Genomic DNA, 22430 nt, shown 5'->3' with positions numbered 1-22430 from the left:
GAACGAGCTCATGGACAGACTAAATAAAGCCTAAGTAAAAACATACCAAACTCTTTTTCAAATCCCTTGAGAGTCTATCCAGAATTCTCACATATCACCCTTAACTTCGTTTCCCAAGTTCTCAGTACTTCTCTGCTCACATGCAAAGTTAAAAAGATAGGGCCTGATGCATTTAGAGATTGCTGCCTTCGTATCACTATACATTTCTGCACCATAAAAGAAGTTAAGAAGGTTTTACTCTACAAGGTGTCTTTGGGGTTTGCTTTTTTTATGTTTTAAATTGATATAATTTCTTTTATTTCATTACACAATCCAAAGTTTAACTGGTGAGGCTTGAAGTAGGCTCCAAGAGGTGTGAAAAAACTGGGTGGGCTGCCAGGTAGAAAGCACTGCAGTCACCGGCTGCAGGTCCAGTTAGCCACTAGTTATGGCTGGCAATCCTCAAGGTTAACACAGAGGCCAATGCTCTTTAACAATTTCAAGAACACACGTGATGTAAAGTTTGCAGATGACGTCAAACTGAAGGAAGTGCTTAACATGTTGGGAGGACAGGGGTGTTATTCAGAGAGACCTCAGATGCCTGGAGGAATGAGTTAACAGGCACCTCATGAAGTTCAGTGAGAACAAATGCAAAGTCCAGCACTGGGGCCTAAATAACCTCAAGCAACAGCACAGGGTGGGGACGGGCTGACTGTGCAGCGGCTCTGCAGAAAAAGCACTTGAGGGCCTGGGAGGCAGACTGAACAGGAGTCAGCAGCGCGCCCCTGCAGCACTGACAGAACGCTGCATCCCGGGCTGTATGAGCCAGGCAATCAAGTGACTTACCCCCTCTAATTAGCATTTGAGATCATTATGCCCAGGGAGTGCACAAAAACCCCTGGAGATGGGAAAGTGCAGCTGATCAGCCCTGCTTTGAGCATAAGGTTGGAACATCCACAGGTCCCTTCCACTCTTAAATTACTGTACAATTCTCAGATGTTCCCTCCACGAGATTTTCATCATGCAATTGTCTTTTCTGGGATTCCTTGCATTTTCCTCTGTATTATCACATGCTGGTAATTGTCAAATAACATACTGAGTATGTAGGCCTCTGATCTGATCCAAAATTGCAATTACACATTCATGAATCATCACTGTATCTTCCCTAGCACTGCCCGGATTTCAGATTGAGGACCATCGGACTGTTTGCAGAGCTCCACCATGTTTAGGCTGATGAAGGAGACAAATTATAGTTGGTTCTGCATCTATGCTTATTTTCCTCTTTCTCCACCACTGCTTCACATGAAAGTGCATGACACACAATAATTTAAAAAATAAACAAAAAACCCCAAAAGTAAAAATCCTCCTCAGCCTGGTATTTTTAGTGTTACTCGCCAAACAATCCTTTTTTTTCTCTCAAGCCTATGTACAGTAAAAAAAAGAAACACAGGAGCATATCCTCTTACTTTAATAAACGTATTGCATGGCTGAAGCCATCTCCTTCTACTTGTACTCCTTGGTGAGGAATGTCCATATTAGACAACTAGGAATTAACAAGAAAAATGTTATTCCAAGCAAAAAGTCAAACAAAATAACGGTAACTTTTTAATGGATTTTTTTTCCCCTAAGGGTGACAGATGTTTCACATCCTCAAGCACTGGAAAGACAAAAAACAGTCTATGCAAACTTGGTATAAAGTTGTCTCCCACCCTGTCCCACAAGTGTGTCTGTCTTCTTGTTTTTCCTTTTCCCTCAACTTTTCAAGCTTTTTGCAGTGCTTGGTATTAGAGAACCAGCTCTAACATGACTAGAGCAATCCAGTGAACATCAGTCACCCGAGCTCAGCTAGCAAGGGAACTCCAAAATGAACACATGACCAGAAGATTGCCAAATAGTCTCATCTAGAAAAAGAGAATCAGCAGTAGTAGAGGCGAAGAAGAAAACAAAATAATTTTCAATACATACCTCCACACGAAGCCCTATAAATGGCATATTCGTATCGCACATGGCTACAATATGAGCTAGGACTTTATTGAAGGCACACATTTCTCCCGATCGTTTTGGTTTCTTAGGTTCTATGGAACATGGATCACCAGATAACTAGAATTAAAATAAAGACAAGTGTACTTGCACATTTGGAGTACATATTTTCTAAATATATCAAAGAATTATCTCATACATCCAAGTTTTAAAAGACACCCTGAGCACAAATTCCCGGAAGGATCTGTTTCACCTCAGGACAGAAGTAATTCAGTTAAAGTAATTTTATAATCACCTCCTTCCTTAAAACAGTATTTACATATCACCAAGCCATGTCAGCCTGATCCCTAGAAGTAACTCTTACCAACCCCCGCAGGTCTTTCAAAGATCACAACTACATGGCACAAAGCATATCACGTAGATACCAGTGCTCTGCGTATACAAGCTACTCTGGCTACCTCAGCACAGTGCTCTGCCTTGGCTCTTCAGAACAGCTTAGAAGGCCTGGCATGAATCAAAAGACAGCTGTTGCAAAATTCTCAAGATGTTCTCCCAACATCTCCCTACGGAAGCAGTCAGAGAACCAACCTGTAACACAAGTAAGATGCCAGCCATACAAAAATTTTGAAACACCACTAGTAAAGCTGGTATTGGTGCTCAGAACACGTTTAGCTTTCACACTCTACAACTAGCCTGACGGCTTCTGAAGCACATACCTTGCGCTTGACACCGCTTTTCATTTGTTTCCCACTTTTTGTGTCTAGTACCAACTCTTCAATGTTTGGTTTGAACTGCTGTAGTAAAAGCGCAGTAGCAGGGCTGTCATCTCCTTCAGCATAGCTCACAGAGAGAAAATGGTACTTGTACTCTAATTCAGTGGGGTTGCCAGGAACATCAAACATCTCTACAACCTGTATTTAAACAAAACAACGAATTGAGAAAACCCTCAAGCTAAGAATATGCCCACATCAGTTCCTATCCTCTCCACCTCAAAGACAAGACATCAATCTTTTTCAAGATACTAATACTGTGGCTAGGAAAGGGATGCAAGAGAAGGAAGACTAAACTTTCAGGAAACACAAAGACAATGGGAACGTTGCTGAGTAATAAACCTTTATGTCTCGTCCTCTCTATAAGCCTGATTACTTAACAAACCCAGTGAATGAGAGAAGGGAGGGAGAGGGGAAAGTCAAGGATTACATCAATTACTTAGTTCCTAATGACAGAGTCAACAGTACAACAGGCAAACTATGTCTGGTATACCCGTAATATAAATTACAATCCAAAAGATTGAAGCATTTTTCAGTTACTTACAATGTAGTACTGTGGAAGGCGAGTGAGTCTGATAAACAATTTGTGTTTGGAAAGGCTTCCCACTGGATGGCTAGCATAATTAGCTAGCTGAAGAGTTTCACTGCTCACTGTAGGCAGATGTTTTATAGACTGTTTGCAACGTTGCTGTCCAAGCCAGAACCTTGCATTGAAATAAAGGTATTAGTACCCTGAGACGGTTACACATTATTCTAGTATACTGCTGTTCAGAGCGTGAGTGTCAAATGAAGAGACAGTCATCTTCTAACATAACATCTATCACTGCTGCTCAAGTTACATTAGAAACTCACACAGAGAGTGTCATATTTTCTTATTACTATCTTTACACAGTCTTCTGCTTGAGTAACCGAGAGCTGTTAATTTAAGAAAAGCCATGAAATTACTTGCTGAAGGAATACATAAATTAATTTTTATACATCACAGTATGAAATTAACATAAAAAAGAAGGGACAAATTAAAAAAAAATGCAGATTACAGTCGTTTTACAATTTGGAATTTTCAATTATTTTTTGGTATAGAAAAGAAAATCCTTGCTTCCATAGGCTGATAATCAACACATTAAAAATGGTCACCAAAGCTGGACAGCACTATGGATTATGCTGTAAATAAACTCATTTACCTGAGTACGTTTGGATATGGAGAATCACATGTAAGACACCAAATTTATTCAAATGTTTGGAATTAAACTTTGTCCTACTCCAATGGGTTCTGGCTATAGTGGCAAGGCCAGAAAGCCTAGCTAGGATTGAAAGGAGCTCAGAAATGTGAGGCTTGGTTTCTCAGTCAAACTTCCACTGAAAACACCAGTGGAAAGTGTGGGTGCCCAGCATCTCTCCATCATGACGTACCACATTTATTCTTCTAGATACATGTTAGATACAGCTGTCCTAAAAGTAATTTTGTGGGACTGCCTAGCTTCCTCAAAAAGTGCAGAACTATCCAAGCCATTATCTTGAGTGCATTATTTATAACAAAGGGAGGTTGATTAGTTTCTCCAGGGTGCCAGTGCTTCATGCGTCATCATGCTTCTTTTAGAAGCAAAATTTCTCAAATAGAGGTTTCACCCTGCAATTAGCTCAGAGTACTGGGAATTTCCAAAATGACAGAGCAGGTGGAACTTAGTTTTCATGCAGATGCAAATTGTATTCGTATTATTTGCTACAACCTCTTATGGGAGCCAAGTGTATCTTGCATTTAAATCTCAGGGGTTTATGGAAGGAAGATTAGAGGTTTAAACCAGCAAGGGCTGAAGTGTTAGAAGATAAACAGGTATTATTTAAATCATCCTAGGCCACTTCCTGATTTTTCATCTGTATTGTGAGAAGGGAGATCGTTCTTGCTGAGAAACAAGCAGAGTTCAGCTGTAGAAACAGTGCAATAAATGAGATAGAAAATGAACATGAACACAAAATGAAATCCTCAGGAAGCAAGTCATCTGGTACTGACTTGAAGTGAAAGGACTTCATGCAGAGTGTGTGCATAGCAATGCATGAGGCTCTGTGTAAGACTAAAGGAGGACCTACGGAATCAGCTCCAAGCCAAAGCAGAATTTCCTCCACCTATTTAAAGGAGATGGCAAATACTCAAGGTTGCTTAGAACACCAAGAAAGTGTATCCACTGCTGTGGCAAAACACAAATCCATGCAAGCGTGATCATCTGAAATACAAATATGGTGATTTATTCTATGCAAATTAAGTGAATCATTCAAGTCACTTACTTGAGCTGCTGGAGCCAAGGAATGATGCGCTTCATATCATCATTAACAGACTTCTCTATCTCATCAAGTGTCGTTTGATCTGCAAGAACATCAGATGAGTGAATGGACTTAACATCTGCTCTTCAGACAAAATTTTTATTTTCTAATGAAAGTGTCTTATCTAATTTAACAAACAATCACAGAATCACAGAACAGCCCAGGCTGGAAGGGACCTTGAAAGATCATCTGGTCCAACCTTTCATGGGAAAGCGAATCTAGATGAGATTATCTAACACCCAGTCCAATTGCATATTGAAAACCCTCAGTGATGGGGAGTTTACCACATCCTTGTGGGGGTTGTTCCAGTGATTGATTATTCCACTGTAAAAATTTTCTTTTTTGTATTAAGAAACCTCTCCTGATGCAACTTGCAATTGTTGCCCCTTGTCCTCTCCATGTGGCTCATTGTGAAGGGAGAGTTTAAGATATACAATAAATGATTCATAATGCTTGTAAAACCACAGTGGTCACTAACTCAAGATGTATAGATCACATAATGCAATTCTCAATCAGGTCCATATGAAATGACTGCATCTATTAACAGTACAACCCAGGAATCATGAGTCATAAAGAGTATGCATTGCAATGATGCCTAAGAGTATTTAGTCTATTGTCCTCTTAAAATATACCTAACTGAACAGTGACTCTTAAGCACAGAAATCCACTTCTCCATTCTTCGAACTCGAATACCTAGATGATGACTCAAGTGCAGTGTTAATTTGCATTACCCTGATTTACTTACAGAACTTTGCGGATTTGACAGAATTGTTCATACAAAATTACATCATAATGCAGGATTCTTGGAAGATACTAAATACAACCTGGTTTTACACCTACTTACCAACACCATACAGCATGAGTTGAAACATTCCCGAGTGGAGATCAACAAATACATGCAGGCACTCCGATCGACCACATGGTTCCAAAATCGGAATTACAAGAGTTGGAAGAGCCGTCTCAATGAATGCTAAACAACATTAATAATTTAACAGAAGATTCAAGATTATCATATTAAAACTTTGCCCATTATGATCACAAAACCTGTTACTTCATAGCAGCAATCTTCACTCGCACATTATTACTGAATATAAGAATCTCTCTGAGAAAACAGCACTAGTAACAAACCAATGAGAAAAGACAGACCAGATTTGAAGGAGATTATTAATCCCTGAATATCTTTTAAGTCACTGCTTCATGTTTATAAGCTCCATTCAAATCTCAGTAGTTTCAACAATTTAAGCAAAGTCTTATGCAAAGCTAACCCAAGACAGTGAAGGATTTGCTTTCAGATGTACAAGATTTACAACAATTTTTAACCCTTCAACCCAGACTATAATGTTCTACCAGCTTCATCTATTATACTGCATTTAGAGCAATGAATATTTTAGAACAATCAAAGCAAAATAATTTAAAGCTAAGTCTTGATAATTCTGAACACACCTCCCTTTATTTTTTAATATTTAAATTAATGAAAAATAGACGCAGAAAAAAAAAAGGAAACCATTCCTAGGCACAAATGGAAATTAACTTGAAACAAACATCAGTAGAAACCACATACAATTGTCATTAACATTGTAGCTCTTAAGAATGGCTTTCAGCTCCTGGAGTTTTTGATGAGATCTTGCATGGACACTGTCTATTAGGAGTTTTTCTATTGATAGGTGGTCAATCTGTAAAAAAGTAATTTTCTTTTTAGCAAGTTCGAATTTATGTGTAGACTTTTGTGATGTGTAGACTCTTGTGAAAGCCAGTTTTAGTCCTGCTAACAGGGCAACAAAGCAGTGAAGATGCACTGGCAGACAATGAATATGAGCAACTCTGCTGAACACAGGAGTGTCCAGAGGCTGTTGCACTGCCAGCACTGAAGCTTACGCCACTGCTCACATTCACTCTAGCTTACTTGTGCAATCTAAATTAAAGCATTTGCATATAAATCCTTTCATATTATTGTCACGTCATTCACATATTTTGCATAAGCAAAGCTACAGATTACTGCAAAACCTTTTTCTAGTTAACCTTACATTGCTTTGAAAACTTTACAAGGTGAATTAAACTCGAATTTTATTCTAGCCTAAGAGATAAATGCAAAAGAGGTTTATACCAGAGCAGAATTATACAGTTTCAGTACATGCCTTTGTATATACCTGAATGACCTTCCCCTAAAGACTATCTTTCCAAGACAAGGCCTTAAACTAAAAGTGTTTATCGATCCACAGGAGCAGCTGCTATGAGTTAAATTTTCCTCACAAGTGACAGGTTTTATAGCTACATCCTACTTTCAATAGGTTAATGTGTAACAACCTGCTTAGCCAAACATATTTGTTCACAACACTGTTTTATACAGTATCTTAAATAAACAAACACAGTGTGCTATCTACATCATTACAACTGAGATCATTATTCAAACACCAGAACATCAGTCTCTATCCCATAGCTGAAAATATTTTAAGCTCAGAGCAAGTAGTTATAAAGGGAGTCAGCAATAGCTTCGATAAATCTCAAATTTACTGTGGCCCCATATCTTAATCTACAGTCTGTAGACCTGATCCAGTGAGCTTAGATTCCATCAGCTCCAGTGCAACTTGAGCAGGTGTTCTAGATAAATCACATTTTCCTGAGTTTAGACATAAATACGCACCTTCACTAAATTAACTGTATATTTACTACCCTAAACATGCTAATTCAGGCTATTAAATGAGTAAATTTAGTATATATCTATTACACCAATAGTAGAATTCCTACTCTAGAGGTAGAGTACAAGGCTACTACGCTCCACTAAGTTTCCCACATTCCTCTATAGCCCAGTGAAGTTCTTGGCATTCACCATATAGAGACTCATCTGTCAGACTTGGTAAACAAGACGGGCCCAGAGGCTCAAATACAAAGCATGTACAGTAGGTGAAGGCTATCAGCAGCAGAAAGTTCTACAAGACAGGTAAAGAATCCGACCTGGGGAGTTTTCCCCTGCGGAAAAAGTACTCAAAGTTTGAAAACTACACCATTTATTCTGGTTTATTAACTCTCCTACAAAACGCAAACACTGTAAGAAATAATGACAAACACGCACCCTGATACATCACAGCCACACTTGCTGAGGAACTTACAGAAGATTTATTATAACACCGAGAATGCAGTTTCTCTCAGATATCATTAGCTAAGATCTAGAATTATCACCCGTGAAGCCTTATCCAAGCAGGAAGTTGGCTGCAGTTACTCATTTTGGATCAACAATCCCATCTTTAACAATATAAAGGCACAGTCAAATAGGCTGCAAGATATAATCTGGTTAGTGGCAACGTAAAACCAAGCTTCACCTAACACTTGTAACAAGCCAACCACACTAGCTCTTTTGCACAAGATTTCCAAACCGTAATGTAAGATTTTCTAAAGTGAACAGCACTGCTGTGTAGCCAACTCAAGTGACACGGGGAAGCTGGTTTTCAGAGGAAGTTTACACAGCATCTTCAAGACAGGAGAGGAAAGAACTGGCTTTCTATAAAGCATTTCAAGCCGAACGCAAACCACAAGTGAAACTTTGCTGTTGCTTTCCCCCGGCCTCAGCATTCTGTCTTATAAGTGGTATTAAATGCTCTGTGAAGCAAGTGTAATTTTTAAGATTAAGTCAAGGCCAATAATTAACAACAATTTTATGTCCCAACATAAACACAACACAATCCAGAGTAACTGCTGACTAGGAATGTTAGAAACAGCTCTTTAAATAGAATCAAAATGCAACAAAGTGACAACGCAAAGCATTTTTAAGTTTGTGAACTGTAAAACTAGATGCCTACTGCAAAGCAAACCTTTACCTTCATGGCTCTTTCCATCAGTTTGGAATCACAGGCTGGCAGTGGAGGCTCGTGAGATATTTGTAAGGGTTTTGAGACATCAGTCTCATCAATCTTAATAGTGACCTTATGAACAGATGCGGTCCCTGTTTTCCGGCCAAGCACCTGTTGACTTAAAATAAAGAGAAAAATTAAACCATATAACTGGAATAGCAGAATATATATTTTTTTGGTAGCTAATCCTCGATTCTGAAAGTTCTGGTTAAAAATAAGGTTATGTCAGCTGAACTGAAAAAAGTGTCTTAGTTTACGCTTTAATGCAGAACTGCTGGTAAACTGAACTTCATAAAGACGTTTTAGGCAGCTGAGTATTCAACAAAATCAGAAGAGCATTTGGGTTGATTTTTTACATTTTATCTATGCAAGTCAAGCAACAAATATAGTAAAGGACTGATGAAATAATTTATTTAGAAATCCACATAAATACAAGCTTATTTGTAACTGTATCCATTGTTCTCCTGTACATTGATGTACATCCTTCACTATTTTGCAAGTCAAGCAACACGTTAGGTACTTAATGACAAGAACTGAGGAGTCTCACATCAAAAAGAAAGTACAATTCTGAAAATTCTGGCTCAAGCTTAGTGAACAAAACCCCTCCTATTACTTCATTTATTGTTTGTTAACAGCCCTTTCAAAATTAACTTACTTCCAAACGGAGAGCGAGAGACATTTCCCTGCATGATATCGCTCCACTTGCACGAGGTCGCCCCAGCGCTCTCGAATCAGCATTAGCGTTTGTGAATGCAACACTTCCAGCTGAAGTGCTAAGCAGAAGGAGTCTAACAAACGGAGTTAAGAAAATGTGAAACCTCCAAAAACTCTGCACACTACATAAATCTGTTACTGTACACTACATAAATCCATTTGTTAAAGAAGTGAGAAGGGATGCTGTCTGAAAACACACTAATGTACTAATCCAGAGATAAAGACATAAAAACAGCATAGAATATTTCTCAACGGTTTTTTTGCCCCTTTTTTTTTTTTTTAAAGTCTTACCTAGGGCAGGGTGTTAGACTACAGTGTCACAACAACTTTGCTTTATAGATTTTAACTCTCATGATCTTTTAGGGAAAAGAAGATTACTAACAAAGAAATTCAATTCACCCTATAGTTAACCACTAACCTAATCTTCCACGGTCACCCTAAAAACATGATCGCTTGTTTCTGCAGAAACTGTTTCACTGAAAGCCATTTCACTTTGTCAAGCAATTTGTCCTTTAGAGGCAGGAAAATCACTGCACGATCTGCTGCTCATGATATATATAATTTTATTATTCACACAGCTGCAATACACTTAACGCACCATCACCACCTTACTGCAGTTCTTGGTAGCAAGAATTGTCAGCTCCCATACCTTCCAAGTCGGCACTTTATTCTGCCTCTGCAATTAGCACATGCAACCAGCTGCTGCTGCATGGACTTACCCCACAACCCGCTGGCTTGAGTATCTCACCTTTACCTTTGCTGATTAAGTGCGTAAAATCAAATTTTACATGCTGGCATCGGAGAATAACTGTTTCCAAGGCCATAATTTTTACTCCACGTTCAGACACTTCCCCCTAGCTTAACAGGGGATCCATCTTTCCTGACCTCCAGCTACTAAGAAGAACAAGGCTACACTGAACTGCTTAGTCAGGAGCAACTTTCAGAAGGATACGCAAACAGTTGTACATGTCCTGAAGTGGCTTTTCATCAGCAAACAGCCGTGACTGGACCAACTGATGGATGAAGTTGATCTGCATGCTGTGAACCAAGGCTCGACCATCTTTCACGAATTAAAAATAATTCAAAATTAGACATCAGGAAACTAGGTATTTAAAATTATTAAATAAATTAATAAATTAGAAAGAAAAAAAAGGATACAATGGTACCAAGAGATTTCCATACCATAATTTCTAACAAAATAACAAAATCCTTGGTTTACTCTGGAAATTTCTACAACACTATCACAGTCTACCATTGTTAAGGTGTTAAAGGCCTATAGAGCAAGGAGAAAACAGGACAACTATATACAGCTTCACTACCTTGTGATATGCAAAAGACCCAGCAAAGAAGACTTATACAGCACCCGAGATGAACATCATGTTAAAAAGAAAGTGTAAAGGTTTGATTTTTTTTTTACCTCCAGTTTCCTTGTCTTCAACCAAAATTTCCAGTTTGAGAAGGCGCCAGGGGATGTCAGGGTCATCACCCATCACTGTCAAGGTGGCCTCAAACTCACCCTCAACTCGGAACTTCACACGACCATTGGCTAAGGAAGAAGAAAAAAACACTTCATTTCAGTCTCCTAAGATGCTTCAAGATATCAGTGTGGTAGCTCCTGGCACACACAATGGATTACTTCCCTGTGGTTTCTGCTCTGTTGCTTATGTTTCTGTGAAACTCTGAAGACTTCACAGTTGCTTCCGCAACATAACCAGTGTCAATAACCAGCATGGGCAGACATAATAAATTGTCCTGAACAGCAGTACTTTAGTTGTGGCAACTTGTTAACACTTGTACTACTATAATACATTGAGCTGATTACCAGCCTGACAAGTTACACAGAAAAAAACGTCTGGCTTAATTTTTTCAATTCTTGGCTATACCAACAATGAATAATTCAAGCAATGTTCAAAAGACGTTCAGAACATGGCCTCAGCCTAGGCTGAAATTTAGCCCTGGAAACACATCTCACTGCAAATCATTTATTTAGCACTAAAATATTGTAACTCCATTTTCATGTGATGAAGATAATATTTTGCATAATTTATATATATGCACACAAGCAAATATTATGTACACTATCTAACTGACATATATATCCTCACATCTTTGTGAGCATTGCTATCAGTTTCAAGAACTGGGAACAAAGACTGTCAAAACTATGTAAGCAAGGTTGTAAAGAGAGTGAGTGGAAGAGCAAACAATTAAGTACAAAGTTCTTACTATAACCCGTGGGTCAACCTTCTTCTCAATCACTTAACACCACACACCTTTACAATTAGACATATAGAAATTTCAAACGTGAACTCACAGATTGTCCTTTTTCAAAAGCATCCCAGACATGCTCTTAAAACAAACCAAACTCCAAGCCAGAAACTAATAGTCATTGAAATGCTCGGTTAACTGAAAAATCTGAAGAATTCAGACATATATTCATCTACGCTTCCATTAGACAAAAAAGGCTCTAATACTGATATTGCAAGTGTTCACACAGGGACAATGAAAACCACCACTAAGATTTTTCAGAAACATCTTCAGTCTAGGTCTGTGGGGTACGGTTTAGACGTGGCTAACCTTGTCTTAGTTAAAAGCACGGACTAGGTCCATTCCAGCCCTATTCTCTGATTCTGCAATAACCTAGTCCAGTTTATAGCCATTCTTCTCATAAAAAAATGGTGGTTTTAATGTCTGCCACTACTTGGGTAAACGAAAACAGAGATCTGGAAACAGATTAAGAGATCTGTCACTGCAGTGAGTCACAGGACAAAAGACATGCATTAAAATGAACAAATTCTATGCACGGAGTATCAAAACAGATTTAAAAAGCAACAGAGTGATTTGTTTAAGCTAAAGTTCAAAGAGTTTCTATAGAAAGATCTAAGAGTTTAATTAATTGCATTTTAAAAGATAAAGCAGTTCCATTGTTAGGCCTAAAACTCTTTCATAACACGTTTGCTGAAAAAGCAAGACAATGTCTACCACCTTTTGCCATTACCTGCACAGGATTTTTTCTTGAAAGTAAATAATATTTCAGCAATATTATCAGTGCCCTCGTTCTTCAAAAGAGGAAAACACATACTTCGATGTCATGCAGAGACAGGATCCTAGTCGTAATAGATGAAGCATGCCTAATGGTCTCTCTTAAGCTATCTCTCAGCTTTGCTTAAGCACTAAAGCAACGATTTTAAATTAGCCTGTGATGATGTATTCTTCAAAAAGTAATTCCAGTTCTTACCAACTGTAAGGTTTGCCAGCTGTGGAGGGAGATCTGTAGTCACTAGCCGATGTCGAAGAATCTGATTTAGCTGATGAAGTGTGGTTTGCTTCTCACTCTTTGTTATTGGGTCAGGTGGGATTATTTTGTCCTGTTAAAACAAACACAAACACAGTCCACTTAATCAAACATGTACAATCCATGTGTAATAGCAGTGGCGAAAACTAAACAGATTAGAAGTCTGAAAATATAAATCCTACAGGCCCTGACACACAAGTGAAATTTTCTATCTTACACTCAGATTTGTTTTCTAGCTGATTACATTTTACCTGGAACTGACCACTGCATAAAATTGCCTAACTTGGATCAGTTAAAAAAAGGCAGGGCCTTACATCAGGTTAAACTTGTTTTTAAATCCTGAGATCTGAAAGCAAATCCTCATCTGTAGCTATAGATCTAAGTCACAGGTACTACTACTGTTATTATTACTTCACAGAATCCTGTTATTCTGCATTTTAACAGTAAGAAGAGGCAGCAACATTAAAGAGAGCTGTTAAGTCTTTCAGTACATTTCCAAATATAGGCAAGACCTCTAAGAACTACAGATGTTGGAATCTCCTTTTCAGACTTCATTTTTCTACAATGGTGGCTTAGTATGTGCAAATACGTAAAGAACCAAGGAAGAAGAGTTGCTACTAAATACATCCTACCACAGAATTAGATTAAATGGAAAAAATGTTTTACTGAGAAAGCATAACTTGCTGAAATAGGAAATGCTCCACATGCGAAACCGACGCTACAGAGACTTGGCACTAAGCCTGTATTAAACTACAGTTCCATTTGCACATAGAAAATTAGTTTAATTAACATGCATTTGATACTGTTCAGGGGATTTTTTTTCCCCCCCAGACATACGGTTGCATTATTTACCCTAATGCAGGTAGGCAGACGCGGGTATGATCCAGTCGTCAGAACATCAATAGCGTACGGGATAGCAAAACTAGGTAGACGAGCATGAACCAAAGCATCTCTAGCTAGTGATGCCAGACGATCAGCAGTGTCCACAAACAGAATGGCTTGCTGATCCAAAAAACTTGATATCATCTGTAGAGGATAAGGAGCAAAGGAAAAAAAGAAAAGGTATGTGTCCAAAAATGCACAAATTAATGCCCCTTTATGTTCAGTTCATCTACTGCATGTGACTGAGCTGATTTTATCTATCACTCCCAATTCAAGTAATCACATCTACAAAACAAAGAAAGAATGAATACTCTGGTCATTACTTACATTTGTTATGCAAGGTCACTAAATCTGCATGCCATTTCTCACCCTGTGGAGGATCTGCAAAGCCTTACAGCTCTTTATCTGATGATTGCTACTGGAATGCAACCATACTTGTTTGTAATCACTCCGGGCTTGTGTTTTTGCAACATTCTGGACTTTATTCATATTTAACCAAGAGCAGGATGAAAGCGATAGTAAGAACTAACACACTGTGATCACCATCTTCCCTGTCACCTAACCCCAAAGCACTGCTGAAAGTATGTGCAGGCAAACCTTTAATTTTTTGCCACTGCAGAGTTCTTGGGAATATGAACTGTGAAAACACAAGATTATACAATTCCTAAATAGGAAGAAATTGGATATAATACAATATTAATTTGCCTATGAAATAGGCTTTTTTAAAAAAATTCTATAGGAAGGATAAGTTAGGGCGTACTAAAATCCCGTATCACTTAAGAGATTATTTCATACCGAACTCTTTGCTAACTTACCGCGCATTTTTCCACCTTTCCAGCATTATTTGCCCACTTGACTAAGGCTAACAAACGAACAAACAGTTGACGAGTGCGACTTGCAAACTGCACTATTTCTATTTTCCTGGAAAAAAACCAAAGGTGCATTAAGACAGTCCTCTGATATATAATAAAGCAGCAATTTCACTCTGTGCCCATAAAAAAAAGCTGTAATGATAACTTCCAATCATGTTAATGGAGCTATCACTAATATATGGATTGTTTGATTAGAATATGGGGGGGAAAAAAAGAGCTCTCTGTTCTGAATACCTAAATGCTAACAACACACGTAGATTCTAACCAACCAAGACTGTCTGGGGAAATATGGAAAGCATACTCACATGAATTAATCACCGATTGTAAGAGAAACCATTCCATAGTGAACTCAGTTAATTATTTTTATACCTTTTATGGGATTTCCCCAGAGTTTATAAATAAGTGTAAAGTAGACAAGGCAATATACCTAAGGGTTACAAGATCTGGCAGTAACATTATACTGACATTTACTAAAAAATAAAAAAAAAAAAAACAAAAAACCCCAAACCAGATACTAAACAAAATATCACCCTAGTAATTTTAAGAAGTCTTTACACGGTGTCTTTTAACAGCCTACCATTTTGCCAGGAAACAAGGTGGTGGTGGGGAGGACACCCCCCTCTACCCACCCCCCCCATCTTTTTTACAGCTTGCAAAGCAATTGGGGTAAGGAGAAATTACCAATAGTCAATATTCCTCCCACTGTGCTTTGTACGAGATAGTAAAAACACAGCATGTTTGCATGTCTTAAGAGCTATTTTTCATAAAAGAGAATGTGCAGAGGCACACCCAGATTTACTCCCTTCACTGCCGACCTACACTGTAGATTCAGTAGACAAGGCACACAAATCTACAGTGTACATCTGTAACACCACACACTCTGAAATACCATTTCATTTCTTTATAGAGGTTCTCCCCTCTTTGTACACATTCAAATTACTAATTTCACCATGGTTTTCTAGCTACTTTGAAAAAAAAAACAAAGATTTTTTCCTGATACAGTTTTACGAAGTAAGAAAAGCATTTGGACAAAAAAAATTATTAATCAATGGAACAGATATTGGTTCTACCAAACACAAGTTGCACTTTCTTCTGATCTTAATCTGTAAAACACATACTCATAATCTCCTACGCACAGTCCCGGTCTAGTGGAAGGTGTCGCTGCCCATGGCAGGGGGGTTGGAACTAGATGATTTTTAAGGTGCCTTCCAACCCAAACCATTCTATGATTCCATAACACACGTAGAGCCTGTTTCTGATTAAAATGTTGCTGTAACGAGGTTAACTCTTTTTACAATAAAAAGCATAATCTGCTTGTAATAGATGAACATTTAGGCCAGAAGCACAACTAATACCATCTGGTCCAGTTTCTTGTATTACGTACTACAAACCTCACCGAAGAACTTCGGCATTACGCCAGTAACTTCTCTGCGTTCTAGAGCATATGCTTTAGAATGGCACTCAGCCTGATTTTAAGATTTCAGGTGGTGGACAAGCTGCTACATGTATGTACTGCTCGTAGAGTAAGCATACTACGAAAACAAGATGTGGACAATTCCGAAAGATTGCAAAAAAATTTATGGGATTTAAAAGATTTAGAAAGCCAGTAATCTTTCAGATAAACTCCATATAGAAGTTGCTAAAATCTAATAGCTATGTCAATCAAACTTCTGCAGTGAGAACAGCACAGCAGCAAGAAAAATTCAAACTGATGGTTGTGTGAAGGAAAATCAAAGGTAGACACCCTCCCTCCCTATGCCAGAAAAAAGCATAGCAATTTAATAATGAAAATTACTGCTGCAACTAGGCATGGTATTCCAGTAACTGTTCTATTAATACCACATGCATGACGTTTCAGAAGACTTGTTACTTCTACTTTGACAGAATCTTCCTTCCAGAACCACCACCATCATCCCTGAATGACAACTCTGTTGGGAATTCACATTCACCCACTTCTCTACTAAGAGCCCAAAGTCTTTCAATTTTGCTGCATTTCTTCGTGCTTCGTTACAGATACAAGACCTCATGCTTGGCTGCATCCAAGAAAAAAACAAATCAAAGAAGATGAAACTTAATGAAAAAAGTACGTTGACAAGGCCTATAAAAGCAAAGCAAAGCACATTAAAAAGCTTTCTAATGACCATGGTACTCAGTGCATTCTTTACTTTAGTCTTTACCGGTAAGTTCTGATCTCATGCCTGAGTCTGGGAGCATGAAGCATTAGCTACAGCAGAAGAATGTCAAGTTAAGGGCTACTTAAGCAAGCCTGACTTAAGAAAGTCCATTGGAGAGGATGAGATGCATCCAAGGGTGCTGAGGGACCTGACCTGTGCCTCTGTAAAACTGCTCTCTACCACTTTCAAAAGGCCATGGTGATCAAAGGTCTTGATGACTGAAAGAAGGCAGACATCATGTCCTCCTTCAAACAGGCCAAGAAGGATCTATGGACCTATAAGATCAGTTAAGAAGTAAATCTCTCCAGAAGCTATGTTCATATAAAAAATGAACATGGAAGTAGCCTAAGAACTGCCAGCACAGACGCACCAAGGGCGAATCATCCCTGACCAACGTAACTGCCTGCTACTGGATGAAGATGCTCTGTGATCGAGGGGAGAACAGAAGATGTATTTACACTGACAGCTGCACAGCTTTTGACAAGATCTCCTTCAGTACTCTTGTAGCCAAGCTGTTAAGATATGGCATGGTTAAGGTAGGTGACTACAAGGTAGGTGAAAAACTGGCTGGACTGTCAGGAATAAAAGGCTACCAGGGGGATTTCTTTAATGCTGGTTACTAGTGGTGTGCTTTAAGTGTCAATAATGGGCCCAATCCAATTTAACGCCTTCATCAACAAATTGCATGATGTGCAGGAATGCACCCTTCGGAAGTTTGTAGGTGATGCCGAACTGGTGGGAGCAAACAGAGGGATGTCAGCTGGTTGGAAGAACTGGTTGATGGAACCGCTTGAAGTTCAGCAACACTACATGCAAAGTCAGGAATGCACCCTTCGGAAGTTTGTAGGTGATGCCGAACTGGTGGGAGCAAACAGAGGGATGTCAGCTGGTTGGAAGAACTGGTTGATGGAACCGCTTGAAGTTCAGCAACACTACATGCAAAGTCCGGCATCAGGAACCAAAGAGGCATCAGCAACGCACCCTTGCAGCAATGACAGGCTGTATTAGCCCCAGTGCAGCCTAGGACAAGGAAGGTGATTGCTGACTTTGAGTTAGCATTTGTGAGACTACATCTGAAGAACTGCATCCAGTTTTATACTCCCTAGCCAAGAAAGATACTGCCACACAGAAGAGGCTAGAACACACGACATACTCAGAAAGGTGTGTGTTTGCTCCTACTTAAGAGGAGAAGGCTACGGTGAGATTCTGCTGCCATCTTCAAATACTTAAAAGGGTGTTATAGCGAAGATGGAACTAGACTCTTCTCAAAAGTGAAAAAGGCTGAGGAATCACAGCCATAAACTAAACCATTAAAAAACTAGTTAGACATTCAGGAAAACAACAAGACACACAGTGAGGAGGTCAAAGAATGAAGTAGGCTGCCCAGAAAGGCTGCGAGTGTTTAAAGCTCAGCTGGATATGTCACTGAGAGATCCAGGCCAACTCTTCTACTTCATGCAGTGGGTTGGATTAGAAGAACCATTCCAACCAAAATTATTATTCTCTGTGTCTATGAAAGCAGTGAAATAGTCATTTTGTCATTAGAAAACAATGGAACTCAACGTTTAACAAAAATTAGGTGTGTAATTGCACTGTTGTTAAAGTTATGAATAACGTGTTTTACAACAGTTCTGATTGCCTTTTTTTTTTTAATCTTTGTGTACATGACAGAGTCTTTGCTGCAAGTTTGAGAAGTAACAGTCTTGTTTGCTAACTACTGCAAAATCAGTAGGAAAACTGCCTGGTTTTAGGAAAACAGTATGTTTATACAGTTCTTGGAAATACTTTAACAGTGCTTCTCTTAAATCATTCAGGAATGCAGGTATAAGGTTTTACCTTCCGTTTCCCCTCAACAGAAGGTAGGGCCTTGCAGAGACATTCTAATCCAGGTCCCAGTTAAATCTTATACAGTCATTACTGTATTTCAGTAAAAGTTCCCCACATATTTACTGGAGGATAAAGAGGAAAAGATAAAGAATACCGGAGAAAAAAGAAGAAAGTTTCCATTATCAAGAAGCAAGCCCTTGGATTTCCCCCAGAACTCAGCATTATTAACTTTACACCACAGTAATAATGTTTTTTTTCAACCCAGCCACCTCTCTATTGTTGCAAGAAGTTACTTATTCCTATCACTGATAACCAATAAACGACCCTTTACAAAGAACAGCTGTTATTATACTACAATGCATGACTTCCCATCAGTTTTTCTTATCATGGCATTTTTTAGCTAGGCACTGTAGTAACGAACTTAGGTTTTCTGTGAACTTTATTAGAGGACAATACCATCACATCTTCACCAAAGTACGTATGCCGTGTCACCAGGCTAATGTCAAGAAGTAGAGAGTGAAGCCCAACTACTGCTGCCACTACAGCTCTCTCAGTTAGGGAAAATAAACTATGCTCCTTACTGATTTCCTCCAAGAACTGGAAAGCCACTTCAGCAAGAGTTGTAAGTCAAAGTTAACGAGGATGTAAACATCTAATTTCAAGACAATTTCAATTGCAGGACATTCTTTTTAACCATTGAAGGCTGTTTTCTTTTCTTTTATCTGTAGTCCATTAGGACGTAAGTTGTTACTCCAGATCTGTGTGCCCCACAAAGCACATTCCAGCTTTACCAAGAAATGCTAAATATCTACATGGGAAAAGCCTCCCCACAAGTACAGGTGAGCTCTGGTCCTAAGTTGGATGTAATTTCCTCAGCAAAAAGAGTGATAATTAAAAATAAACAAAAACCCCAAGAAAAAACAGATGTTATGATTCCCTGAAAATGGGATTAATCCCGCAACATGTTATGAGAGTTTTGGAAGATTTGAGATAACAGAATTGATGATTATCTTGGTACACAGAATTCTTTATTGACATTTTTAGGAACATCATAGCTGTTATATGGTTCCAGAGAAAAAGAGGCCAAGTAGCATGTCAACACAAATAAAGGGAACTATATTCTGGCAACTTCCACAGAATTTATTCAAAGAAACAAAAAAGTAAACTAAGTTCTCTCATCTTTGGGGTTAGGGTGGGGAAGATGCCTGTCTTGGTCTCTTACATTTGTTCTCTAATAATCTTCAAAACACATAGAACAGATGCAGAAAACCGTGCTCATTGTAAGAAAGATTGCGTAACATGGAAAAAAGTAGAAAGCTTTCATTGCTGAACTGCTTCTTCTGAACAAAAAGTTTCTTTATCGCGCTAACTAGAATCTTTTTAGCTTCTTCAGTTCCCTTTCATATCACCTTTATTGTCACTTCATTGCTTCAAGATTCATGAAGAGAAAAATGCCCTTAACAGAGTTCACCTACTATAACAGCAACAGTACGTTACTGAACAGAGTAAGAACAACCAAAAAAGGAATAGCCCAAACAAAACCAAAAACCAACATAAACTAACATTGCCATTGATGCTGAGAAAAAATCTTGAAACTATGTAGTGACAGCAAGACAGACAAGGCTTATTTTCTTGCCTAAAGTCTAAAATTAGGAGAAATATTTCATTTAAACAGTTCTATATTAATCGTAACATCCTAAACAAGGTCTTTATTTTAACATGCTTTACGGATTGTCTTACTGTAACTCACCTTTCCATATCAGTCTTTCTTGGTAATCTACATTAAAAACAAAACAAAACAACAACCAAAAAAAAAAAAGAAAAAAGGAAAAAAGAGAAAAAGAAAAAAATGTGCATTATATATTGTTCTACTACATTTCAGGCTACTAGAAATATTTTAGTAACTTTTAACTGAGTGCAAAAACAACTTCTACATACCTATAACGAGCATTTCAAAATTTCTACAATTGTAAATATTTCCTAAATACAACAAAATTACATGTTTGATAAAGAAAGTAGTTTGACAGTTCTAGAAAGCAGCCTAGTTAGGGGGAAAAAAATTAAATAAATCAGGTCTATAATAGTGCCACAGGGCACCCACCACTGCCCTGTACCAGGTAAGCTGGAATTGGTCAAACTAATGTAAGAGCTTGATGAAGGGTGCTGAAATCCCAAGATTTCTGCTAATCTGGCAAGCCACACAGTGTCAGCGCTGCTGTCAACGCCCGTGCTTTGCAATTGATAACTTTTACTAAGCACCTATGATTAGAGTTAATTAATTCCTATTAGCAATCCTAGAACATCTGCAGCAGGACTTAAAATTGGCTGCTTCCCGATTTGCCCAAAATGAGCTTCTTTTCCCTTTTTAATAAACCTGAAAGTGGAGAAATGAAACGCTACATAACTTTATCAACAACCTGTGCAATAGATACTACTGTAGAGCATATTTCTGAAGTGTTCTACAGGTATCACAGGCATCTCCTTAAGAAAGTCATTTTTTTTATCCTAGGACTAGGCTGGTGCTGGTAAAAGAGCAAGAAATCGTTTTGTTGGAGGGAAGAAGAATACCTTCCGTCTGGGCTTTCTACAAGCCAAGTCCATACTTCCCGGGGAAATACAGCAGAAAAATCTAGCTCACTTTTCTTTTTGGAAGGGACATCACATAGCTTCTAAACCTTTTGGAGAATCAGCATTCCCTACGTGTTACTCACAGCACTCACTTTATTTGAGTACCTTAAGTACCTTAATCATGCACTTAAGTCAAAATAACCTGTTCTACACCTTAAAACAAGGTGTAGCATGCAGGCACGTGCTCCTACAAGAACACATACAGTATCAATTACTATCTACACACACCATGAACGTACAGGAAAGATTTCTTGACTGACATTTTGGGAGTTCTTCCAAAGCAAACTACAATTCTAAAACTACCTGTCCTTTCAGAGTTTGAACACCCTTAACCCCAGGTCAAGCAAAATGCTATTTACATACTTACCAGGTATGTTATTTCACAAGAACTATACCTTCCCCCTTCCCTCGTCCCCCCCTCATTTGTTCTGTATGTCACTTCTTAAAACATACAGGCTCCCCACAAGAATCTCTAAGGTTAAACCAAGTAAAAGGGAAGCAGGTTTATTCAGAGCCCAAATGTTTTCAGGTAAGTTTTTCCTGGCCCAAAAACATTCCTTTGTTCTGCCACTTCAAACACATCAGTAGAGCAGATCACAAAGTAAATGTAAATAACTTGTTTTATTTCCCCCAAATAATCAAATGGTATTTTAAAATGTACACAGGTATCTCAAGGAGTTGCAACATCTGAATATATCTGTTTCAAAGATTTCTGTTTCCTGTGTTTTGGTATCAGCACAAGCACTACACTCAGGCTTTTGGACAGTAACTCAGTGGTGCACTTAGAGCTTTAAGCAGAAAATCTGCATTCGGCTGCTCTGCACGTCTCACGGTAATTTTCTTGCTTTATGGCAGATCGCTCAGCAGCTTTCATCAGACCCCTGAACACAGCCCGATGCAGAGACAAACCTGCACGAACAGGGCACTCCCCTGGGGTGGGAGATGGGGGTCTCCCCTCACTCCAGCCCCGGCCGGGATTCGGGGCAGATCCCTGCCGAGGTCTCCTCATCCTCCCGGGATGCCGGGAGGCAGCACTGCTAACCGGCCAGGGAGGGAGAGGCGCGGGAGCGGGCCGGGGGAGAATCTGGGGCACTCACAGGTCGGCCAGCACGGTGAGCTCGGCGTAGGTCCGGTGCAGAAGGAAGTCGATG

General features: G+C 38.9%; 1 protein-coding gene across 1 annotated transcript in view; it reads right to left on the bottom strand.

Annotated features, from left to right (window-relative positions):
• The window catches only part of MED14 (mediator complex subunit 14), a gene marked incomplete at its 5' end in the record, with an annotated part of 32875 nt that extends 10452 nt beyond the window's left edge, over window positions 1-22423 (bottom strand). Inside the window, 16 exons of the mRNA XM_010136425.1 lie at window positions 1446-1522; window positions 1945-2079; window positions 2676-2870; window positions 3274-3433; window positions 5010-5088; window positions 5890-6015; window positions 6607-6718; window positions 8858-9008; window positions 9546-9678; window positions 10557-10664; window positions 11022-11150; window positions 12840-12969; window positions 13749-13922; window positions 14594-14699; window positions 20402-20428; window positions 22377-22423. Coding sequence (XP_010134727.1) covers window positions 1446-1522; window positions 1945-2079; window positions 2676-2870; window positions 3274-3433; window positions 5010-5088; window positions 5890-6015; window positions 6607-6718; window positions 8858-9008; window positions 9546-9678; window positions 10557-10664; window positions 11022-11150; window positions 12840-12969; window positions 13749-13922; window positions 14594-14699; window positions 20402-20428; window positions 22377-22423 — 1889 coding nt within the window. The remainder of the gene's footprint in view (window positions 1-1445; window positions 1523-1944; window positions 2080-2675; window positions 2871-3273; window positions 3434-5009; window positions 5089-5889; window positions 6016-6606; window positions 6719-8857; window positions 9009-9545; window positions 9679-10556; window positions 10665-11021; window positions 11151-12839; window positions 12970-13748; window positions 13923-14593; window positions 14700-20401; window positions 20429-22376) is intronic.
• Window positions 22424-22430: the final 7 nt, after the last annotated feature.

Source organism: Buceros rhinoceros, unplaced genomic scaffold, assembly GCF_000710305.1.
Source record: "Buceros rhinoceros silvestris isolate BGI_N320 unplaced genomic scaffold, ASM71030v1 scaffold7100, whole genome shotgun sequence".
Classification (NCBI taxonomy): Eukaryota; Metazoa; Chordata; class Aves; order Bucerotiformes; family Bucerotidae; genus Buceros; species Buceros rhinoceros.
The sequence above is the reverse complement of the archived record's forward strand: the minus strand, read 5'-3'. Positions and strand labels throughout refer to the sequence as shown.